Genomic DNA, 16,817 nt, shown 5'->3' with positions numbered 1-16,817 from the left:
ATCAACACACACCTACACAATACACATACATACATCCTCACAAACTTTCGCATTTATAATATTAATTAGTAGGATAGGATAGGATAATAAGTACCATTTCACACAGGGATAGAGAAAAAAAAAACAATTTAGTTTAATTATAATAATATATTTCTTATGAGCCAAAATCGAGTAGTAGTTATAATAATTTATTTACACGAAAATATGTATTTACAAACAAAATATCTAGGTATTTTCTGACATTTTTAGGGTTCCGTAACGAAAAGGTAAAACGTGACTCTATTACTAAAACTTCACTGACCGTCTGTCTTCTCGTTTTTCACCAGGCTGTATTTCAAGTAGGTACCTAAGGTGCTGATGAATTTTTCAGAGACAATGTTTTCATCTGTTGTCGCTAGATACACTCGCTAGGTATACTGGCCTAAAAAATCGATTGGCACGGTTCCAAATTGAATTAGTGACAATTCCCTGCAAACGAAATTTCATTTTTTATTGTAAAATACCTACATTCTCTTTTAATTTGCGAGAACTTATCGCGAGTGAAAAGCTAGTATGATAAAATATCCACATTTTCACAGTTGAAATGTTTTTACTTTTAGCCCTATCACGGCCACGAAGTAAGCTGTTGCACATTGTAGAATCTGAAAAAGAAAAAAAAATATATATATTCTTATTGTGTTTGGTATATAACACTAAATATAAATGCCACTTTAAATTTTAAATAGAATTATCCTTTTTATATAACAAAACGTGTTTTTACTTTTTACCCTTAAATCTTTACCTTAGCTGTCAATAATCGGTCGATAGTAACAATCTTCATGGGGGATATTTTCTTTTTATTGAGGTATGTTAGTAAAAAGAATATTTTCAATTCATTCGTTATCCTCTCATTGTAGATGTATTTCTTTTGTAACATTATTAAATGGGTACGCATGAGAGACATCTGAAATTAAAATAATTAAAAATTAATTGTAAAATAAATTAAAGATAATTCACAAGTTAGTATAAAGCCCATATGCATCTCATCTCATGCCGTATTAGCAAATAGCTATTATTATGTCAAAGGAGCTGTTGGTATGTAGTATGTAGGTACCCACTATGAACCCCACCGACCATGAACATTTGCAGATATCTTATGTCTCGGAAATATATTGCCGACTTTATATTAGGAAAGCCCACAGGGAAAGCCTATACGCGAAACCTATAGGAAAGGAGCGATGTGTGGAATGAAAGAAAGGACTGGAAAGGGAAAGGAAAAGGACATGGCCCTTCCTTTTGTTTAACTATAATTTGAAAAGACTGATAAAGAAAAATCTAAACAAATGTAGGTACCTCTTTATATACACAATGGCACGGTTCACTCAGTATAATAAATTTAGATATAATATTCACACACCATAAGAAGTGTATTACGTTTGTGACCGGTGATTCTGAAAATAGAAAAATAATTGTAATACATCCTATTAATCCTACTAGTATTATAAATGAAAAAAATTGCATTTTTGTTTGTTACTCGAATGAGTAACAAACATGAATACGCAAAAACTGCTAAACCGTTTTTCATGAAATTTGGCATACTTACACAGAGGGTATCTTGGATTAACACACAGGCTATATTATGTAGCCTAGTGTTAATCTAAGTTATCCTATGTAATATTATGATATTTAACTATATATGTATTATGTTATATGTAGCCTAGACCTTAGCCTTATGGCTAAGACCAATATGAGCGGAGCAATGCGGATAAAACCGCGGGCACAGCTTGTATACTATTGTAAATATATTCTTTACCTGTAAAAGTAAGTCGGAGGAGGCATCATACCTACATGTAGGTAACGTTAGTTTAAAAGACGTACCTTTTTTGACGAACAGGTTAACAAATATCACAGCGCCTGCCATGATAACTAATACGCCACTAGCTATTAAAAATAACAGTATAATTCCCGTTGTATCATTGACACTTTCTATTGCCTCACACACAGAAGAGAAGGAATGCGCCAAGTTACGGATCTTCTCAGATATGTGTGGAAGTTGACGTGGCTCTGGTGGTAGAACAAATGGATATCTAGAGATATACTGTTATAATAGACGTTATAATATTTAAGCTATTGCATAGCTTCTATCGCGGGCCTTGAGCGCGGGGACCGAATCGAGAAATTCCGTAACGAAAAAACCTCACGCTCCCCACTCCGACGGGCGCGAAGGTGCGGCTTGAAGGCATGCTATGCAATAGCTTTACCGCGGCAGTCCCCGAGTGCCACTGGCTATACTTTTTTTTTTAGTTATTAATGTTGACATTTAAACCTTTTTTACTGAAAAGATTTACCTACCGTTGGTTTGAGATGATTGGGCGGTAACGTAATTGTTCCGTAATGTAACTTTTCTGCTTCCAGTTTTATATTCACCTTCTAAAATTTAATTAAAAATCAATAAATAAAACGACGGCAACAGTATACTCAGTATACAACAATAGCTCTACCAAAAATACTTTATTTTATTTCAATTACGGTAGGTATAACAAGTAGTCGGTATACCTACTTATATCTACTAATTACCTACTGGAAACTAAACAGAAAGATGAGTGAAAAGTTATAATGAAAAGTCCCGCACCCGCACCAAGATGTCTTAGCAGTATTTATTCCAGTGTGGAAAAATTACAGTGATACAGGCGCATACAGATACATAATACATATATATTGAATACGATACTCCTTTATCAGGCATATAGTCTAGCGCCATCAATTTATCACTCTGGAAATAATACTACTATACTACTGGAAATAATGTTATAAAACATCATGGTAGCCTCCCTTTAACTGACGTAAATCGCGAAGATCAATTTACTAATTTAGGTACCTGAACAGTCAAGCAAGTTTTTCAATTCGTTGTTGATTGCAATCAGCGATATTTTTATTCGAATCACATATAGTATAATAAGGAATATCATGGAGTTGACGGTTAGAAGAGAAGGAAAAGAAGGCGCCCAGACTTTAAAAAAAAACACTGAAAATAATTGAAAAGTTAAGTCATTCGATGAGTCAGTACCTACTTATAGTTAACTATATTTACTTAACTTCAAAATATAAATTATAATGTTTCTGTTACTATCTATTGAAAGTTAAAAAAGAAAGGCGATTTTAAGCAGTTTATAAAAGCCAATAGAACATATTTTATTAAATTCACGAATTACCTTTCTATTTACCTATAGTAGATATTTATTTAGTAGATACGATCTTGTCTTGTTACTGCTACAATAAGCTACAATAATTTTTCTCGTCAGAAAATAAGCACTACTTACAATAAGAACAACCATAAGCTTTGCATGTATTAAGAAAGTTTACGTGCGCCATCAAAGGTAGTATCACTAATAGATATCCAATAGATGATATGCTCCATTTCCTTTCATTCTTCATTAAGGACTCACTTCTTACTATTATCTAAACTAAATTAATTACATTAGCAATCGAGAAGATTGTAACATAAAAATTATCTCTAAAAAATTACTTAGGCATACAATAATATATGATGCAGAAAAAAATACTTATAGCTTCAATTTCAAATGCATATTACCTTATCCATGTTCTCTAGGCACTTCAACCATTTTCTAATACGCTCTGGAGCTTTCCAAATAGAAAATATAACGATAAGTATTTGTGAGAGTTCATTTAAATAACCAACTACATCGAGAACAGTAAGGTTTTCGATTTTAGTGTAATTGTAGGAACTCCAAAGAAAAGTAGACACTGTAAATCACTCATCAAATTAGGACCAGAAAAATATGTCTTGTAATAATGGAAACTCATTCTTCAAATATACTAGATTGAAATAAATGGCCAATACAGCCCTTGAGAAGACAAAAGCGCCAATGCTTTCACGCATACGGTCAAACCTTTTAGCACATTGTAGACGTTAGGACGTTAAAACTATAATGTGCTAAAGGGTTCACGACTAAAACATAAAACTTACTCATAGCCGTAAGTAGAATATATCTCCCATAGAAACTTTTCCATTTCGATACTTCTACTTTTGGGGAGCGACTTACGGGACATATACCAAATATCCAGATCAAACGGGACAGTGCCCCTAAAGCACCCCAAAGCACACCTTCATCAGCTGGCATCACACACATTTCTGAAGTAAAATAATAATTTACTTAGCACCACACCTTTCAGCCTGCTAGCTACGTTATCACAATTGTAATTTTCTGGTGTACCGTTGTATTACCTACCTCATAATATCTAACACTTTGGATGCGTAATTAATAAATTTAAGTCTGGTAAAAAGGGGAAATAGGTAATGCGTATTTTAAAACTGAAACCTTCTTCAGTCTCTTAAATTACCTATAAAATGAGTAAAAGCATTAAGTATTGATTAGGCGGATCCACATAGAGCGAGCGGACACGCGAAGCAATTGTTGCGCGAAGCAGCAGGGTTATAAATTCACTTAGACGAACGGTATGAACGATTTTTTCGCTTAATTTTCATTGATCATCAGAATATCTGTCAGTCTTTGAAAGCTTTCAATTGTGCGTTTCGTCCTAAGTTACATTCTTACTCAACGGTACGGTCTCTAATATGGATTAAGGACTTGAAGGGCTTGGCTTGACCGAGGAAAGCACGTGCCGTTTGCCCGCTCAGTGTAAGCCCGACTTTTACCTAAGTGGTCGTGGTAGGTTTGATAAAAATCTTGCCACCATGTAAATAATAACATTGGTTTTGATTGATGAGGAATGTCGAGTTATATATCTATATATCTATATATATAAAACTCAAAGGTGACTGATATTATAGTGATATCTATCAACGCACAGCCCAAACCACTGGACGTATCGGGCTGAAATTTGGCATGCAGGTAGATGTTGGGACGTAGGCATCCGCTAAGAAAGGATTTCCCGAAATTCTTGCAGGAACGGGGAAAAACGGGGATGCACGTACAAAGTCGTGGGCGGAAGCTAGTTGGGTATATAATACAATGTTAGTTTTATGTTTTAGAATATATAACTATTGTTTAATAAATTGTTAGTTAGCAATACCAACATAAAATTTAATAAGAGAAACAACATAAGGTCATTGGGCATATATTTGACCTGGTTTATCTTATGTTATTGAACTTGGGTTCACTTTTCATTACCTATAGTCATCCCAAGAATTATGGGAAAATAGATATTTTTAATAATGCTTACCATAGTTACTTACTTTTTTATTTTTTTTATCGGAAATACGAATTATTTCCATTGGTAAGCCATACAGTCCTTGAGGGTTGCATTTTCAGAGCATTTTATTTGATGATTTATGTACATAGTACATACTAGGTTTCCGCCCGCGGCTTCTCCCGCGTAGTCAAAGATAAACCCGCATAGTTCCCGTTCCCGTGAGATTTCCGCGGGGATTGCGTCATTTTCCCGGGATAAAAAGAAGCTTATGTCCTTTCTCGGGTATCAAAATATCTCCATACCAAATTTCATGAAAATTGGTTCAGCAGTTTAGGCGTGATTGAGTAACAGACAGACAGACAGAGTTACTTTCGCATTTATAATATTAGTATGGATATAGTTAGTAGAACATTAAGTTGTCGTGCGGCCCCCATTTTGAAAGAAGCGTTTCACACTTTTTCTCATAAATAAGTAATATCAAAACGCTCTAACACAGCTTTCGCATGTCTTAATAACGAAGAATGCGACAACTATACCTTTGTATTGCAGAGTTAGCCGCACAAAAGACCAAATTTTCCCTAATTTAACAAAACGTCAAACATTATTTTCAAAATCAATCCAAAAATTTTTGAAACAGGGGGATGAAAGTTTTTGACCATTATTTTGTCAGAAGATTGCAAAATAACTCCAAAAATTTTTGAAACAGGGGGATGAAAGTTTTTGACCATTATTTTGTCAGAAGATTGCAAAATAAAGCTTTTCACATAAAATGTGACTTGAATTTTGAATTGGATGAAATGTGGTATAAGGTGCTTCACGATCACGACGCGGGTGAAGTAAAAGTAATTAGTGCCTGGTGGTGCAGTCTAAATAATTAATATACTCATACGCTATGCATTTATATGCATTTCCTGAATGTAAATAAAGTCGTAGGTAAGAGAATTCATTTTAATATATTATTTCTATTTATTTATCTATAGAGAATTAATTTTAATATGTAGGTATATTAAATCTATTCTTACCTACATTATAATAAAATCGTAGGAAAGTCAAAACTTTACATTGAATCGGCGCGGTTGAGTTGTTCTATAAGCGAAAATAAAACAATTGAGTTTTCAGTTCACCTAAGAATGTAATACATCTTTGTAAATACATTTCTGTACATATATCATAATTCCAACAACCAACAGGAGCGGAATAATGCGGGTGAAACCGCGCGGCACAGCATAGGGCACAGCTAGTTTGAAATAATCTACATGTAGCTTCTTGTATCTGCAGTTAGCAAGCTAGAGGTACCTAATAATTTTACACTTAGAAATATTACAAATGTAGCTCGGACATGCACCTTCCCCCGGAAAACTCGAGGGATTATCTACATAATATATTTTATTATGTTTATATTTTCACAATTAAAAGTATTTAATCATACTTGTTAACGATTTGCATTGTAAATTATTAATTATTTCCAATGCATAATTTTATTGACCCCTGTCAGTATTTAGCATTTAAGTATAAGTATTAAAAGAATTATATCATGTCATACAATTATATGTATGAGCGAAGCATTGGCATTTCATTTCTTTTGCGCGGCAGTTAACAAAAATGTTGTGGTTCCTTATTTTTTGTTTTCTTTTAATTCTATACATTTTTATTACGATAAAGTGGTATCCTGGTAATGTTGCCGTATATCCAGGGAGATGGCCAATATTAGGTCACTTAAATCTAATCACTAGAAGTCGTCAAAGTAAGTTATATTTTAAGAGAGGTTAGGCGTTGCCACGGTACGGCGGATTTTTTTCTACTAAGTATCTAAAAAATTCCCATGCATTCCTATTCATATTTTCAGTAAGATGGGAAATAATGAAGAGCGTAACTCGATACACGATAGCGAACGGTGATGTGTCTGTGTTTTATATGGGAATGTTCCCTATATATGGTGAGTTCTTTTTTAATATTTGTTAAGTGTTAAGAGGAACTCTCTAGAGTCTAGAGCAACCCGCAGCTTAGCCTGCTTTATCTAAAACTTAATAAAATAAGTGAAAAAAATTAATTGTCTGTAGGTAAAGTCGGTTTACTGACGATAGTTGAACGTGACAACGTCCGAATGTGCTTCTTTGTCGCTCGTTCCGCGCTCTCGCTTGAACTTCAAGCCTTACATGGAACGCCTCAGAGCGAGGTAACGCCGCATGAGTCATGTTTTTTCGTGCGTGCAACCGGCTTTATCGAATTATAAGACGTTGTCACGTCAAAAAATCGATCAGCATGTTCTAAAACGTTATCCAGGATCAATCCAATTGCTTTATAATTCACTAAAAGAATTGATACAAAAATGGTTACAATTTTTTTAAGTCAAAAAAATAGTCATAGGTAAGTGTATTATTTGCCATCATATACAAAAATGAATTACTAACTATAATTAAGACAAACATACAAAATAGGGATAAAATAGAAACGGGAAAAATAACAATTAAATAAAAACCGGCCAAGTGCGAATCGGCCTCACGCACTGCAGAGAGCTCCTAACAAACCTTTTTTTTTATTAAATTCTAACTAGTTATTCTGCTTTAAATTTATGCTTTTTGCAATTTTTCCTTTATCTGTGCCTATTGACTTACGAATGTTGAAATTTGTAGCATAAACGGCTGTATCTTTTGGTTGCGTTGGCCTTTAAATATGATTTTTTCACATAATCAAGGGGCCGTAGACTTGAGTATTCAATATAATTTCAGCTGCATACCTCCACACGTTCCTGACCAAATAGCGTCTTGACAGACAGACAGACGGACAACAAAGCGATCCTAGGGTTCCGTTTTTTTTCCTTTTGAGGTAGATCACTACATAGTATAAAACAAAGTCGCTTTCCCTGTCCCTATGTCCCTATGTCCCTATGTCCCTTTGTACGCTTAAATCTTTGAAACTACGCAACGGATTCTGATGCGGTTTTTTTTAATAGATAGAGTGATTCAAGAGGAAGGTTTATATGTATAATAACATCCATTAAATAGTGGAGAAGTACTGTTATTTTTGATGTTTCTAATGTGATGTCGTAAAAAATCCGCTTACATTGCAAACGCAGGCTGAACCCTACGAGTTTTATCAAAATAATGTACTAAGTATTATACACATTGAAAAGGTCTACAGAAAAGTCCGCGATAGTATATGAGGAGAGTCTTTTCAAAAGGGGATATTTACATTTTTATTATTTATTAAACTGAGTATGCCGTCTTGTTCTTAGTGCTAAAATACACACTTTCATCACTTGAATCTTAATCAAAATGGGATATTCTCCAAGTAAAGCAGCTTCATTTCAGAGTGTTCATTTCAGAACAGGATATTTACACTTACAAAATTAAAAAATAATAGTTGTTTTTCATTTCATAACAAGAGAGGATATTTACAATACAAAATTTACACTGTACCAATTAGCCGTTTCAAAACGCGATAATTACTTTTACATAGTGTTTTATTTCCTTTAACTTTATGCTTTAGGCTTTATTTTTAGATATTTTACTCTATAGAACGGAACGCAAAGTATTTGTAATTATCGTTTTTTGAACGCATCGGTATTTTTTTTACTCTGGCAAGTTGGGTAATTTGACATCTGTCATTTAAACTTCTGTCAAACTATTTTCGCTCCGCTCCAAAGACTCATTTTTGTTTTTGAAGTTCAGTGCTGTTTATGAGATACTTTCAACTGGATTTTACCAAATTATGGATGAGAAAACAGTAGAAGATTTGAATAGTGGCGGAAGAAAGGATAGAATTGCGAAAAAACCTCGTAAACAGAAATCGTATACGAATGAATCTATAACGTTTTCGTTGCACCTTTTACTTTTACTTTTAAATCAGGATTTGAACTATTATTCTTTTTAGTAGAATTAATAAGTATGTCTTTAATTTTGGTCATTATTATTAAATAATAAGAATATTCTGTGTTTTATTATTTAAAATCTTGAGATGTACAATACAAAAGAGGATATTTACAAAATAGTACACAACTAAAGGGGATATTTACAATAAGTACAAAACAAAAGAGGATATTATGATTTTTCTGAACTCTGTAGCTTTAAATTAACAAGTCATATTTTTTGGCAAAATGTGTAGTTAGAACACTGTAATGAAATAGTTTCATAACAGAAATAATGCTTTTCGGTAGGTTTATAAATATTTCCCATATAAATTTTTCTCATTTTGTGAAAAATAAGATAGAATGTACATATCCCCTTTTGAAAAGACACTCCTCATATGTCTATCTCTTATGGATAACCCACAATAACGTTTTTTTGTCATTTACTTTTTACGACAAATAATGGCTAATTTTCGAAGCGATTTTAACCAATACAGCATAAATCCTTAACGAATTAAATACCTTGAATACATTGTTCATTTAATATAGATCTATATGGCCCTTTACACTGTATGATTTAAGTGAATATTTTAGAAGATATTACAGATTTAAAAATTGCGGGACGTAGCGTTTGCAGCGCTACCGGTCGGCCGCCCGGCTATCTATTTTATACCCGTGCGAAGCCGGAGCGGGCCGCTATGTTTTTATATACAACGTTCACAATTTTTCTTTAGTGTATTTAGTATCAGCATTGCACCCGTGCGAAGCCGGGGCGGGTCGCTAGTTTCATAATAAAAGACAAAGCACACAATATCATATCATAATCGCGATAACGAAACTGATCTTGATGCGGTTTTTTTTAATAGATAGAGTGAGTCAAGACCGTGCACTCTCTGGTTTTAGTAGGTATATAATTTACTAGCGAACATATTTACGTTTTCCGGGATAAAATATAGCCTATACAGATTCGGAAGAATCCCTCTAAGTAAAGGTAAAAGAAATTTTGAAATCGATCCAATAGTTTTTGAGCCTATTCAATACAAACATACAAAAATACAAAGGTTTCCTCTTTATAATATTAGTATAGATAATAGATTAGGTTTAAAACAAATCGGGCGAAGCCGCGGGCAGAAAGCTTGTTTTATATAAATAAGTAAAAATAAATAAACACGTATATATGTCCATTACTATTTTATGAATATCCAGTATGGTTCATAGGTACTTATGGTTTACGGTTGTCTTCAACAAACTGTGCTATTGTATAATTTTAATTATTATTGATAGAAATCACTGTGTATGCAAATTTAACAAACACAATCACTTTATGACAATTATTTTTAACGTGATAACGTTTTTAAAATCGTTTTAGTCGGGTGACATGTTCAGAAACTTGTGTCACACCAAAACCTCACGAACGCGATCGCAGGTATAACGAGAGAGTCTCATCTCGAGCGCTGCCACCAATAAGACGTTATCACGTAAACATCTCGATTGTAAACCTACTTTACAAACAACAATTTTTTTTATATAAGTAATGTACATATGTATTTTTAAATACATGCTTATGCCTATGCCTATACCCATATTTTCAAGGAGTGGTCCTATTATGAACTAAAGAACAGTTTCACTTGCTGTTACTTGTGCTAAACAGAACATAATTTAAACACTGACTTATTCCTATTTTCAAACCATTAAAACTGGATTATTTCCATTGTAAGAAAGTGATGGTGCTAGGCGACTATATACATAGCTTTGTCATCTATATGTCGTGGCCATATCGTAGATTTGCTCATTTCATAAAATGATTGATCATTTCACGAAATGATTGAATGTCTATCGGCCACATCATGATGTGGTTTGAGCAGATCAATGATAAGAAATCGTTTCTCACTAATCAACTAAACACGCGGTTTTTTCATGAAATGATCAAAATTATATTTTGATCATATCGTAAAGGAGTTACATAAATCATTGGTAGAGACGCTGCAAGCGCTGTGTTTACCTATATGTGAAGATGGCGGCCGCTGGCGAAAATTTTATTATTCGCAGTTAAAAACTTCATAATTCGTTTAATTACAATATGAAGAAAGTCATAGCAAAGAGAAGAGGTTCGAGTACTATGGAAAAAGTCTAAAATCCTATAATTTTATTTATATATCCTACTATAGTATTATAGGTAATTGTTTCTTTTCTAAAAAGCGAGTCGCTTCGCGTTGTTTTAAAAAAATAAAAAAACACTTTATTGTACAATGCATAGATATAAAATACAATAACATACAAAAAGAATATTCACCGTACAAATTGGCGGCCTTATCGCTTTGAAGCGATTTCTTCCAGGCAACCTTGGGATATAGGAAAATGAAAAGATTGAAAAAAGGTAGATAGTGCTTAAACAAGGACACATAAATATAACACATAAATATAATAAACATAACACATAAATATAATAAATATAGGTAAGGTATAAAATTACTTACATATAACATAAGAAAGAAAGAAAACGTGCAGAAGAGGATATATAAAATTTCAAGTAGAGAAATAGGTAAAACAGTACAGATACAGAATGACTATGAGGACAGATTTAAAACTATTCAAAGTTTGCGCTTGCTTTGTTGCGGTTGGTAGGGAGTTCCACAATCTTACGGCTTGCACGGTAAAAGATGAATCATAAAATTTGGAGATGTGAGCAGGCATACAAAGCGTAAGATTGTTAGAGGAGCGCAATTTTTTTAACAAAGTCTAACCTAACCTAACCTGTTTCTTACTTATTACAGAAACGATTCGCTAAATCGTTAATCGTTAAATGACTATGAAAGAAAGGAAGAAAGAAAGAAAAAAAAGCTTTATTGCCAACAAAAACTTAGACTACCTTAACTTAAAAAGTTCACAGATATTAGGCAATCGGAACAGACATGCTGTGGGCTCACCCGAACAGCGCTGATTTTCAGTCTGCCCGCATATTTTTCCGAGGTATACATATAAACAAGTTCTTAAAATATTCTGAATTTTTTTAATATTTTATGGACTCGCTATATTGTATACGATCTGGCCAAATGTGGATGACAAAATCGTTTATTTGAACGAGAATTTACTTCAGATAAAGTCAAACTCAGTCTTTATCTAGAAGCACTTTTGAATCGTCATTACATATTTTAACAAAACTCTGAAAATAGCATGAAATAATACAACATAAACTGAAGGAATACGACATAGTTTTACCTGTGGTTTTACTTATCTCCACAATTTAAATACTTACTAACGTTCTACAATTTAATTAAGTACTAAGAAATAATTAAACAATTTGCAGTCATTACCGATCCAGACGATTGTAGCACTGTGCTCAGTACATGCATGCACAAACCGGGTTTCATGAAAAGAGTTTCGAATCATTTTCTGGGCGATGGCCTCCTTTTTGGACCAGGTAAATACTCGAATAGAGATAGTAAGAAAGAATCTTCTATTTTGATAACTTCTTAACTACTTACTTAGTAACTTTAAATTTTAATTAAAAATATACTAGCTGAGCCCTCGACTTTTCACTTCCGTTGGCACGTGCGTAGAATCGAATTCAAATTAAATTGTGTCAAGGCCGAGCAAGAAGCTATACTACAACTTGATTATAACGAAAAAAATATTCATTTAAATCCGTCCAGTAGTTTTATATCCTGACAACAGACAGTTTTAATATAATAATTTTATATTTACAGTGTCTGTATGGAAAGAGCACAGGAAAATCGTGAATCCAACTTTTAACCAGGTTGTTTTAGACAGCTTTATGGGTATTTTTAACGATCAAAGTCGTCGTTTGGTCCAGGAGTGGAAGGAGCGGGTCGACTGCGGCCCCTTCGATCAGCTAAACAGCTTAGAAAAAAATACCCTGGAAACCATTTGTTGTAAGGGTCTTCTATCTCTTTTGAATTTTGAATATTAAAAGTTAAACCTCGACATTATAATCGTCTCTTAACCGATGATAATAAGGACTTGTAAGATACTTTATAACAATTTTCGCGAATTATCTAATTGTTGGAGAGTTAAAAGAAATACAATCTAAGGAAATGTAAACCTTAGAATATGTTCAAACAATTTTTAAAACTACATAGTGGAACCATCGCATATAAGTACATAATTCTTATTATTTTTATTATACTATTTATGACACTACAGGGACAACGGCAGGCGTCGATATCACAGGTGAAAGTGCCTTCAACGAGGACTGCTTAAAAGCGTTCCGTGGTGCGATAACCAACATTAGTGATCGGGTAAAATATCCATGGTTGCTGAGTGACACGTTGTATGAGAAATCAAACATTAAGAGAAACGAAGACTACTACGTCGGGATTACACACGAATTGACTAATATGGTAAGGAATTATTATATAGCTCAATCATTATCACTTTCATTTAATCCTGCTGGCTGCTACTGGTTTAAAAATAGGTAGTCGAAAGTTTCTAAGGTTGGATGGACAGCTTCTGTTCCGCCTTTACGCAAAAAATGCCTGTAAGGTCAAAGTTTGGCACAGAAATAGATTTTCGTCTGGATTATCAATTGCCTACAATATTTTTACTTGTCCTCAGCGATTGAAATCGTAGGCAGTGCTTAGTGTATAAAAATAAAGAGTAAATATATATATTATAACCACAGATTATAACTTTACGGGCTACTTCTTATTACAGGTTTTAAGAAAAAGAAGAGAAGAGCCTAGCAAATACAGTTTTAAATCAGGTAAGTATGTTAATAGAATTAGATTCAATAAGTTTAGACTAATAAGATATCAAACGAATCGTATAATTTTATTACTAACTAGAGGTCCGCCCCGGCTTCGCACGTGGTACATATTATTTCGCAATAAAAGGTAGCCTATGTCCTTTCTCGGGTATCAAAATATCTCCATACCAAATTTCATGCAAATTGGTTCAGTAGTTAAGGCGTGATTGAGTAACAGACAGACAGACAGAGTTACTTTCGCATTTATAATATTAGTATGGATAGCAATTCCCTAATCCTATAGAGGACCTATAGAGTAGGTATATTTGTGTTATTTCAGATACCAAGTTTAAACCATTCCTGCACCGTCTACTAGACTTCGACAATGTGCTTCTAAAGGAAAAAGATATCAGGGATGAAATGAACAATATTATTCTAACAGGCTTTGAGACTAGTTCTTCAATATTGGCCTACACTCTGGTGTTGCTTGGCACTTATCCTGAAATTCAAGAAAAATGTTACCAGGAGTGAGTAATATTGTTTCGTATTGAAAACCACGGAGTAGTAAGATATAATTTGTACAATAGAACTTGACTACCTTTTTGAATTTTAATTTAACTTATCATTTTTTCCAACGCAGCGAGTTCCAACGAAGTGAGCTCATGTACCCACTTGTCGTAACACTAGTTGCAGCAAAAAAAAAAACAAGAAAGCTTCTAAATCAGAATATTTGCCGTGTGACAAGTAAAGAGTTTAGACTGTCTTTATATTTGACTATTCTTCTACTATATAAAAATACGTCGAGTTTTCCTTCCTGACGCTATACTATAACTCCAGAACGCACGAACCGATTTCCACGGTTTTGCATTCGTTGGAAAGGTTGGCTCCGTGAGGTTTATATAGTATGTTCCTAGGGCAGGCGGATTTCTACAGAAAAGCGGGAAAAAATGAAATGTTACATATAAAACGAAGCCATTGGCGAAACGGAGTTCGCCGGGTTTGCTAGTCGCTTCTATAATAATGAAGAGTAAAATCAATATGTATTCTAATTATAGGATCAAAGAAATTTTCGACGAAGACAGGGATGTGTTAAAAGAAGATCTATCTCGACTAACGTACGTCGAAGCAGTGTTGAAAGAAACAATCCGATTTTGTACTGTTGCACCATTAACTGCACGCATTATAGCTAAAGATGTACAACTTAGTAAGTATATTATACATATGTATTATACTAGCTGTCCCGGCAAAAGTTGTCCTCCCCTGCTCCTCTTGCTTTAAAGGGGTATGAAAAATAGGTACATTGGATTGGGCACCGCAAGCCGTGACGACGCGTCGATTGATTTTAAAAATCCTTTTACCATTATTAGCTTTATAGAATAACTTATTATTCTTTCAGAAAATACAGTTCTTCGAAAGAGCCACATTTGTGTGATATCGTTATATGGAGTACTTCACCACCCCAAGTGGGGCCCGGATGTTGAAGAATATCATCCTGAGAGATGGCTGGATCCCGCTCGGCTTCCGAATAATCCTAATTTCTTTGGCGCTTTTGGATACGGGAGACGGAATTGTATCGGTAAGTAATTGTTGTTTTTATTTTATGATATTGAACCTAAAATAACTATCTCATATAGACTGTATTTCTAAGTAACTATATTGTTACATATTATGTTAAGTCATAATTTTATAGAACAACTAGCTGTTGTTTGAAAAAAAAATACGCGACACTTTATTTTTGAATGTTCTTTATTGTCTCTTATAAACAGGTAAGTTAAAATAGGTGAAAAAAAAGCATACCTAGGCGATACATAGACGATCTCCCACGGGCTCTCCTACTACATATATTGTTTTCAGGTAAAGCATACGGATTTATGACCATGAAAGTAACCCTCGCACATCTTCTACGTCATTTTAAAGTATCTGGAAATTACAATAAGATGGAAATTATAAACACAGGAATTAATAAACCAGACCATGGTCATGAAATAGAAATAGAACTTAGAAATAAATAATAGTTTACTTTATATCTTTTGTTTTATTTAAAATCTGGGTTATGCTCGTTATTTCACAATAAATTCGGACTTATAATGAGGTAATAAGTAATATAAAATTAGGTTACTACGTGCTTATAGAGCGTAAGTACCTAATTATACACAAACCATACACAAACAATTATTTGTTTGTGTATGGTTTGTGAAAACTACCGACCGCGACGCGACGCGGACGGTAGACGGTATACCACCTGTGGTATACGAGTAGGTAATTTTAGGTACGCTATAAAAATATTGTCCTAATACGAAAACAAGAAAAAGAAAAAGTCCTACTTTCCAAATGCTTATAGTCTAAGATCCCACCGCAGGATCAGTGCGTTCATCGGTTTTTTGCTGAAAACCGAATTTTTATGTATATTTATAATTAGGAGAATATATATCGACTAGGTTGCCAGTCAAAATTTGGCCGCAAGCATGTTTAATTAAAATTTTTCTTATCGATTTTTGGGAAAAAAATTCGTTCACTTGTTTTTTGAATAAAATGTAGTCTACATCACGTCAAATGATATAAAAATTCTAAAAAATCACGGTTGCCGCTTTTCACCTGGCCGCAACATCTTGGCAGCCTGGTGCAAACGGGTATGATTTCGATTCATTTTTACGTTCATAACGCACATTTATGAATCATATATCAAATTAAAGCTAATTTTTTTCTATTTATTATCATATATGGTTGCCTAATTAAATCCCGCCGCAAATAAGGGTTGCTGGCTTTTAAAAATTATAAATATAGGATCAGTGCGTTCATCGTTTTTTGCTGAAAACCGAATTTTTATGTATATTTATAATTAGGAGAATATATATCGACTACGTTGCCAGTCAAAATTTGGCCGCAAGCATGTTTAATTAAAATTTTTCTAATCGATTTTTGGGAAAAAAATTCGTTCACTTGTTTTTTGAATAAAATGTAGTCTACATCACGTCAAATGATATAAAAATTCTAAATAATCATGGTTGCCGCTTTTCACCTGGCCGCAACATCTTGGCAGCCTGGTGCAAACAGGTATGATTTCGATTTATTTTTACGTTCATAACGCACATTTATGAATCATATATCAAA

At 33.7% G+C, this 16,817-nt stretch overlaps 1 protein-coding gene across 1 annotated transcript; it reads left to right on the top strand.

Annotated features, from left to right (window-relative positions):
* Positions 1-6,704: 6,704 nt before the first annotated feature.
* Positions 6,705-15,720, top strand: LOC149477952 (cytochrome P450 4V2-like). The gene is made up of 10 exons (XM_089709736.1): positions 6,705-6,898; positions 7,001-7,090; positions 12,309-12,422; positions 12,709-12,894; positions 13,166-13,362; positions 13,676-13,724; positions 14,047-14,233; positions 14,762-14,910; positions 15,103-15,282; positions 15,561-15,720. Exons 1-10 carry the CDS (start codon positions 6,757-6,759, stop codon positions 15,716-15,718), a joined length of 1,452 nt encoding a protein of 483 aa, XP_089565862.1. The 5' UTR covers positions 6,705-6,756; the 3' UTR covers positions 15,719-15,720.
* Positions 15,721-16,817: the final 1,097 nt, after the last annotated feature.

This window comes from Colias philodice, chromosome 23 (genome assembly GCF_061535455.1).
Source record: "Colias philodice isolate Cphi_HAF_F1 chromosome 23, ilColPhil1 Martin Lab GWU primary, whole genome shotgun sequence".
NCBI lineage: Eukaryota > Metazoa > Arthropoda > Insecta > Lepidoptera > Pieridae > Colias > Colias philodice.
The sequence above is the reverse complement of the archived record's forward strand: the minus strand, read 5'-3'. Positions and strand labels throughout refer to the sequence as shown.

Bases quoted from the DNA above. Each gene is read 5' to 3' on its own strand.
- LOC149477952 (XM_089709736.1), top strand. From the start codon at position 6,757: ATGTTGTGGTTCCTTATTTTTTGTTTTCTTTTAATTCTATACATTTTT. The intron at 13,363-13,675 runs GTAAGGAATTAT...TTCTTATTACAG, and splicing joins CACACGAATTGACTAATATG to GTTTTAAGAAAAAGAAGAGA. The intron at 14,234-14,761 runs GTGAGTAATATT...TTCTAATTATAG, and splicing joins CAAGAAAAATGTTACCAGGA to GATCAAAGAAATTTTCGACG.